Consider the following 8,732-nt stretch of genomic DNA (forward strand, 5'->3'; position numbering starts at 1 on the left):
CCACATTTCTTCTTCATTTTTCTCATCTAACATCTTGTGCTGTCCTGGGTTTTTTTTTTATGTTCTATATTTTCCTTCCTCACTAATGCCATAGTGGTCGCTCCTTCCTCCTCGGAATTCTTTTGTTTATCTCCCTCCGCAGAACGTAAAGGACTTTGCAGGAACGCTGCAGTTGGAACAGTTGAATGTAAATGTTTTGCCTTGGAATAGCACATTGATGGCTTAGGTTGCGACGTGCGTGTTATGGGACTGGAAACCTGCTCTGGGGAGGGGGGGGGGGAAGGATATTTAATGACATCAGGCAAACTGATTTATTTAAGCCTTTGTTTCCTTAGATGCTCCTGGGCAGTACGGAGCCTATTTCTCAGATGGTGCTTACATTGCTCTTCCCAGACAGATGTTCCCCAGGAGGTGAGTGACAAAGTTTTATTGGCCCCACGGAAGAATTATCCAGTGTTGATGATCTGCATAGGGTCCCTTCTTCAGACAGAGGTCTTGATGCCTCACGTACATCATCCTTGATTCATTTCCTCCAGGACTGGTGTGGCCACTAGAAGGCAGGGTCAGTGGGATGGCGCAGGTCTCCATCCCATGGCTGGAATGCTTGAATGAAAAGGATTCCTCCGTGTTCAGTTCAAGAAAATCAAATGTTTGCCCCCCCACAGCATCCCTCCTAAAAGTTCTCTCCCTCCAGTGTATTTCCGCATTAAGAGCTTTGAAATTTGACCTGCAGGCAATCGAGATTCAGGCAGACTTTGCGAAAGATGGACACACGTGACCTATAATGAAGCCAGAATGGGCACCGTTGCCTAACCTGTGATAGGTGGCGATGATGAGCTTTCAAACCAAAAGATTATTCCGAAATTTCTCAACATGAAAATCTGTTCAGCGGCATGTCTGATTTTTCCTCTTCAGTCAGTCCAAATGTTGGCATGTAGGGAAAAGGAGGAGAAACCTTCAGTTAGCATTTAGTGGGGAGATGTGGAGTAGACTCAGAACCTAGAGCGCACAGATCGTGTAGAGAAGAGGTAATGGGAAGCTGCCTGTAATTATCGGTCTATATAGAATAAAAGGTAACTGTGACATATTCTGTGCTGTAGCAGCTAGGTAACCAGGTGTTCTGGTGCCAATGGTAACTGAGAAGGATAGTAACATAGTAGATGACAGCAGATAAATAACAGTCTGCCCAGTTACTGCTAACCACACTGCAAAGGATACATCCCAACTACCACCCATAGAAACTTGTGTGTTTGTAGGTATCGCTCTTTATTCAGATTTTGTTGTCTTCTCTTTGAGTCGACTATCTTGGGTAGATGAGCATGCAAGTGTCCACACTAAATCCAACACTCATTCCCCCCCCCCCCCCCATGTACGGTCACCAAAACGAGTGAGGCTGTTAACCTGAACCTCTGACCCACCTTTATCCCGTGGCCTTGCTGGCATCATCCCGGTTGGTTTCTGGGAGGTTGTAGCCCGTTGGTTCCAACTCGGCTAGCCCATGGCCTGGGGTGTCACAAACTCATGCTTCCTTCATCTGTCCCTTGTTTTCTCCTTATCACCTTGCCCCTGTTCTTGAAGGAGAGAAGAGGGGGGCTATTTGCAGTATTGCAACCTCCCAACCATGTCTCTCCCACTATCCCCCTAGAAGATCCAAGCAAGCTTGAATTCTGTCATGGTACTGGTTTCCACCACTACTGCTAGGTTATTTCAGTACTGTGCATTGACTTTGTGTTTTAATAGGTAACTGGGAATTATACATTTCCTATAAATGATAATTGCTAAAGGTGTTGTGCTATCATTTTTCAAGTTGATAAGTAAATTAGTTGACGCTGGTAGCACTAATTCTGCTGCTCTTCCTGTTACAGCCACCCCACAGCCCCTGAAACCATTGAGCTGGAAATACGTACCACCTCTTCAAATGGCATCATCTTATGGCAGGGCGTGGTGAGTTGATCACAGTGGCACTCCAGGTTGAACTGTGCTTACTTGGTATGGCCGTAGGCCTGCGACAATGAGTTTAAATGCTTCTGGGTCTGCTCGCTAGTGAGCAAGAAATCCTGGATGGGCATGCTGGTACTCTGTGCCCACCTGGATCATTACGTTCACATTATCGGCCCTATCCGGGGAGCATTATTGCTATTACAAAATAAAATGTTTAGTTTTGATTTGTTTTAAATATGGTTTATTTTGTCCAGTGCTATGAATACCATATAAATGAGAATTATAAATAAATTAAAACAGCAAAATCTTGGCTGTTCCAGGCAGTTCACAAAGTACAAATATTCACATGGCATTAATGCACCCACCTGCAGAAATGAATGTGCATATATCTGTGTGTATGTCTGTGGAGGGCTGTTTATGTGCATGCCAGTGTGTGGGAAGGAATGTGTGGATGGGCGTGTGCGAGGAGAGAATGGAGGTGCATGCGAGTGTGTGGGAAGGAATGTGTGGATGGGAGTGTGCGAGGAGAGAATGGAGGTGCATGCGAGTGTGTGGGAAGGAATGTGTGGATGGGCGTGTGCGAGGAGAGAATGGAGGTGCATGCGGGTGTGTGGGAAGGAATGTGTGGATGGGAGTGTGCGAGGAGAGAATGGAGGTGCATGCGAGTGTGTGGGAAGGAATGTGTGGATGGGCGTGTGCGAGGAGAGAATGGAGGTGCATGCGACTGTGTTTGGAGGAATTGGGTGTTGGCAGGTGTGTGTCTGCTAGTGTTTGTGGAGGGACAGGAAAGAGTGTGTGCATGCAACTGTGTGGCGAGGATGAGATGCATATTGGGGGGCGGGGGAGTGTGTGTGTACGTGCTCGCTTCATTGCTGATGCACTGGATCCAAGGGGCAGAGGCTGTCTTAAAAGTGATCTGTGACCTTCTATATGATGTGCTGCATTTTGAAAAGTGCAAACAGCTTAGAGTAATCATCTGCTCATTATCAGTTATTGTTTCTGGTATAATTATTTTACTACCAAGCCAATATTAGTAGTTCCTATAGATACCTGAAAGCAGCCAGGCATGGAAGAATGTTGCAGATTACATCACATGGAATAGGTTCTGATTGGCTCATGCAGTCTGTGTTGTCATTTGTGACCTCATATCTAACAGAAGGGATGAGTGTGAGGTAGTTTGTGAATATTTTGATGACCTGGCTGCCCTCCTAAACTCAGAGGATTTGAAAGCTAATTGCTCAATAGTTTGAAAAAACAATAGATGACTTGGTAACATTTTGATTGATACAGAGTTAGCATTCTTGTGTGTCAGGTGATACTTTTGATATTGTACAGGATACGGAGTGGGAACTCTTTTGCTAAAAGAAAACTGCAGTTTAGCCTGCAGTATTTTCATCCGAGCTCAACATCCGCATTTATCTATCTTCGGACTTTAGTTCGGGCCCAGCCCAGGGGTGCTTTCAGCTCTGACAAGGGCCTGTCAGGGGGGACCACAGAGTTAATTATTAAAGTGAAATGAAGTGAAGAAAACCCTGTTTTAATGACAGGAAGAAAAGGAGAATGGGAAGGCCAAAGACTTCATCAGCATTGGACTCCAGGATGGACACCTCGTCTTCAGGTAGGAAAGCCTCGTTTGTTTTATCGCCCCAGTTCAGCAGCATCCTCTGCTCCGGATTTACTCCTCGCGGCTCAGTCTATTACACACAGGTGCGGACAAGCGCAGGGTGCAGGGGGGGACAGGTGCATGAGTGCACACTCAGTTGCTTTACCTGTGTCCGCCTGTATGGGCTGTGGCGCTACTGGAGAGTCAGACGGACACAGCAGTGATATACATTACATCTATGTACTCCTACATGGGTGCGTAGTGCAAGTGTGAACACAGCGGGTGATCTGATTTTTGATGGGGGCGAGCTTGTGGGGATATGGGGCTGGTGAGGTGAACATATGATAGGCAGAACTGGCTTTCCCTCATCCCGCCCTTTTGAATGTGATTGCCTGGAAGGTACAGCTCTACCACCTCCAGGTATCATCCGCGTTTTCCCCCCTCGAAGGTAATTCTTGTCTCTTGGCAGTTACCAGCTGGGCAGCGGCGAGGCCAACATCATCTCTGAAGACCCAATCAACGATGGCGAGTGGCACAAAGTGACTGCTGTCCGGTAAGGACGGAGGACTCGGGGGACGTGGCGGGGGGGGGGGGGGGGGGCTGTTGACTGTCAGGGAGTGAATTAAAAAGGGGAAGGATAAATAACAAATCTCCACGCAGGGAGCTGCTGGTTTAACCCAAGTGAATGAACTCTGAGAGGTGAAATGAATAGATTTGGGGAGTTAAAAGTTCATAATCGGGATGTGGGTGTACTATTTGTTGTTGCAACTTGGTCCTGTGAATCTAGATTTGTGTGACTAAACCCAGGATGCAGGATCATCCTTCTCCCTCCCGCACCGCACCCCAGCAGCAAACACCAAACTGACTTCCCTTGTACAGTATTAGTCTTCAGGATCGGATCGCACTGGCCAAAATGCTCCATGCCTTCTGCCTTGCTGCTGGGGAGAATCAGACTCCCACTCCCAAAGCTTCCTGTGCCCCTTGCTCCCCGCCAGCATAGCCTTAGGGTGTGGACGCTACATAACCGTTCTCTCCGCCCCCAGTGAGGCCTGTCTGAAGATTTTGCTCTCCTAAACTGACCGCCTCCATCTTGGAACCCCCTGTGAAGAGACGGTGTTGGGCATGTGGTGCACTGCGCTTGCTCGCCTGCGTGGCACTTGACCCCCCCCCCAGGATAGTGACTGATGCTCTAATTTGGCTTTTTTTTTGTTTTGGTATTCGCAGGGAGGGGAAGGTGGGTTCCATCCAGGTGGATGGTGAAGATACGGTGAGCGGGCAGTCTCCTGGAAACAACGTTATGGTGAACACAAAGGGCCACATTTACCTAGGTAAGAAAAAGGGTCAGCCGTTGGCACCCGCCTGACTGTCTGCTCCCAGTTTTCCAGATTAGGGACTCGTCCTCCTCCTCCCCCCCCCCTCCCCCAGCACAAATCCGATTCATGTTGTCGGTCTCCATAATGGCCAGAAACTCTGACCCTTTGTTAGCCGTTTTCTTCCCCACCACTCTTTGGTTGGCTTGATAGTGGCACAGACTGCTCCTGTGGTGGACCTGGAGTCCTTCCACCTATCTGATCTCTGATTCCTAAATACGAATGGACTATTTATTCTTCCATATGAATTGCCGTGAAGTCTAGTCCTGTGTTTTGGTTCCAACTCAGAACCTTTAATCAAGGCAAAAGAATCCAATGAGCAAGTGCCCTTCAATACAGTCCAGACTTTGCAGCGTTGGAATAAACTATGCAGGAATTCATAAATCTTTTAATATCTTGATAATTTCTGGTTGGCCATAGTTTTGGGTTTTTTTTCCTGAGTTTCATGGATGTCTTTGAAGCTAAGCCAGTACTGAATTGTTTGAGTGCTGTACAAACTACAGCATCAGCAGATACACCCACAAATTTGTATCCATGGAGCCGAACAGGTGCTTATCTGTTACCCATGTGGCATTAGATACACATGACCAGATGTGTGCACATCTGGACAAATATTTAGAGGGCCATGCTGGTGCCTGCTACCTGGATGCTGTACATCATGTGCTTCCGTTGGCCGTAGGGGAGGGGAAGCAAGATAATTGCTCAGGGTCCTCTTAGCGTTGGCTAATCCCACTTTGTCGCTTCCATCCTGGGCCTTGGAATGTTTAACTCAGGAGCCCTTGAGGCCATCTGCAATAAATTCAGCATGAGCTTGTGGGTAAGACCAGATGATGTAAAAGATCCGATAAGCTAAGGTCTCTCTCTCGCTCTTCCCAGGTGGGGCCCCCCAGGTGAAAACCCTGACAGCGAGGAAGTATCTCTCTGGAATCACAGGTTGCTTAAAAAATGTGATATTGATGAATAGCAGGCTGGGACACGAACCTCATCAGCCAATCGACTTGAAGCATCATGCAGAGGCGGGACATAACATCAAGGAATGCCCTTCATAGGCTTCGGCCATGTGTTGTCTCCACCATCAGGCCAATCAAAAGACATTTAAGAAAAAAAAAGTCCGCAAAGACAAATGTGGTGCCTTGCTGCTACCAAAAAAATGGAGAGAGATGGTTTGTTACAAAAAAAAAAAAAAAAATTCTGGAGAGTTCCATGATAAATATTTTACCATTTTTAAATGAAGGAAAAGTTTTAGGTTTGGAGAACCCAGTGACATAAAATGTGCTTTCTTAAAGAAAAAAAAAATCCTTTGTGCTATAAGGGGAGCAGGATATTGTTACAGGTTTTATATTTTGCAATGTGTGAGGTTTTGATGATTCTAAAAAAAAAAAAAAAAAAAAAAAAGAGAGAGAAACTCCACACGTCTTATCCCTCCCCTTCTCCCCCCAACCCGCGGTGGGCTCCGTGAAGCATGGCTCGGATTCCTTTGGTGTGCCGGGTTCTGACTCCCATTACCTTGGAGGATGTGCGCCAAAAATTTTTTTTTGCTTTTTAAAAAAAAAAAAATGGATGGTGGCGTATTGTTTTTTTAAAAGCCTGTCATCCCCCCCCCCCCCCCTTATATTTTTTGATAAGGTGGTTCGACCGTATAAGTTGTGCATGAATCGGGCACATTTAAGGACGGCCTTGTCCTCCATACTGTGATTGTTACACAACCTCCAGGGGCTTCCAGGGCCACGCCTGAGGATTTTCAGGGATCTTGCTGGAGCCTCGCAGAGTTATTTTGCTGACACTTCACAGCGATTCTTAGGGTGGCTGAAGAAGCCAGAATCACTGGAAAAATGCAGAGCGCATGGGACAAAATTGCCCAGGGTTTCCGAGTAAAATGCCAGGGGCTAGAAGGAGCATGTTTTTGGAACTAAAATATTAATAAAAGCAAATAGTATCCATCCATTCCTATTTCTCAATTGGATAACTTCTGGCAGGTCCATGACAATTTTAGGCAAGTAATGGTCCTTTTTTTGATAAGATGGGTGGGTCAGGGGCAGAAAAGACTCAGTCCTTGAAAAAGCGAGAACTCCTTTTTTTTTTTTTTTTTTAAAAGACAAAAGAAGTTTGTGAATTTTTGCTTTAGACTTGGGGGGGGGGGGGGGGGGGGGAATGGTATGCCTACTCCTGATTCTACTTCTAATTAACCACAAGAAAACTTCATTCCTGATGTGAAGTGTCATTTGCTTTTTAGAAGACCCTGAAGCAATCCCAAGTCACTCAGCTATGGTGATGAGGGAGAGGTGTGGCCCTGGTACCACTGGGCTTTCTGGGGTGGTGTTTGTTTACACTTCAGAATGCCAAGTCCTTGCACTGGCCAATCACATCCTGCGCTGTGAGCATGCTCAGTAAATCCAGTGGTTAGGCCCGCGTTGTTGATCATGCTTTTCCATTGCTACGTTTTATTTGGTGGCAGGGGGACGATCAACTGGAAGGAAATAATTTTCTTAGGAATGGAAAGGCAATTTTGGGGAGAAGATGTCAAATCACTCCAATTCTGCTGGCCTAAGGATAGTTAAAAGTCATTTATTTGCGTTGGAGATTCGATTTGCCAAGGATTTATGGGGGTTCACATTTTTATTCTTAAAATGGGAAAAGATCACAGTATTTTATGCACGCCAAAACTCTTTAAGTGTCCTACAGCCAGAGCATGTCCTTGCAGGATGCCGAGGGCGGCTATTTGTTGCAAAACTTTCTAAACTTTACCCACACCCAGTTCAGGAGGGGTTACAAGAGGGAATGCGGGATCATTTCATCCTTACCTGGTAGCTTTGTTGCCAACAAGTGCGCAGGTGGGGCCACCAGCTCCAGAGCGGTGATGGGAAGATTGAATCACACATGCTCAGTGCCACTTGAGGCTGTGTATCACGGCTTTTGAGGGACACAATGGTCTCACTGGATCTGGCGACCATCACCACCCCCCCCCCCCCCCCGTCCCACCCCCCAGTCATTTATTTTGTGTGTGCGCAGCACTTCATGACACACAAAATGGTAAAGCTCATCCTTATCAATCAAGGTGTAAAAATGGACTCTGTACCAGCAGGGAGCGTTTGTAATAGAAAATTTCCTCTCAAGGAAATGCATTTTGTAAAAATGAGTGAATATTAGTGTAATGATCTTGAATTATATGGGAAGAAAAGGACTAGTCTCAAATGTTACACCGAAAATGTTTTAGTTTGCAACCTGCCGCATGGGCACAGGGAATCATTGTTAGAAGGACCTAGGCTTCCAGTTTCTGGTTTCTGTTTTACCACTGTCAGTATTTTTAGCAGCCAAAGAAGCCCCAATGTAAGTTTTACGTTTCAAAACTAAGGACTCGGCAGTATTCATTGATGCAAGGTGCATGGTGCTACTTGTCACCCCTGCTTTTCCGATGCAGGGCAGGTGACGTTTTCTTCCAGGGCCAAGGTGAAATCCACCGGCATTTTTAGGCTGAGGTCTTGAGTGTGCAAATTCTAAGTGGTGAGAATTTAAATTTTACTGTCTTAATAAGGGGATGGAATGAACTGGGTTTTACACAGACGTGAATACTTCACCTTAGCCATACCCGAAGGGGCTGAGATGGTTAGGGATCTGCATGGATATCTTAGAAAAAGAAAATTGTTTGTTGCATGGGACCACTACTGCATTGCCTCTACCCTCTTTGTAAAACTCTACTAAATGTCATTCTGGGTTGCATCTAGGAGACTGCCGTAAGCTCTCCATCCATTTGTCTCACCAGCAGGTTCACTAATACCCTGTATGCCCAGGGAGTTGGGTGTAGAGACAGCCTCTTGAGG

General features: G+C 46.3%; 1 protein-coding gene across 18 annotated transcripts in view; it reads left to right on the top strand.

The window, feature by feature from the left end:
* HSPG2 (heparan sulfate proteoglycan 2) overlaps positions 1 to 6,342 on the top strand; it is a 266,429-nt gene extending 260,087 nt beyond the window's left edge. For all 18 annotated transcript variants that reach the window (XM_029578876.1, XM_029578880.1, XM_029578878.1 and 15 more), the window contains 6 exons: positions 336 to 411; positions 1,866 to 1,944; positions 3,489 to 3,559; positions 4,014 to 4,097; positions 4,769 to 4,872; positions 5,791 to 6,342. In XM_029578876.1, the coding sequence (XP_029434736.1) occupies positions 336 to 411; positions 1,866 to 1,944; positions 3,489 to 3,559; positions 4,014 to 4,097; positions 4,769 to 4,872; positions 5,791 to 5,963 (587 nt within the window). In that variant the 3' untranslated portion in view covers positions 5,964 to 6,342. The remainder of the gene's footprint in view (positions 1 to 335; positions 412 to 1,865; positions 1,945 to 3,488; positions 3,560 to 4,013; positions 4,098 to 4,768; positions 4,873 to 5,790) is intronic.
* Positions 6,343 to 8,732: the final 2,390 nt, after the last annotated feature.

This window comes from Rhinatrema bivittatum, chromosome 15, assembly GCF_901001135.1.
Source record: "Rhinatrema bivittatum chromosome 15, aRhiBiv1.1, whole genome shotgun sequence".
In the NCBI taxonomy this organism is placed as follows: domain Eukaryota; kingdom Metazoa; phylum Chordata; class Amphibia; order Gymnophiona; family Rhinatrematidae; genus Rhinatrema; species Rhinatrema bivittatum.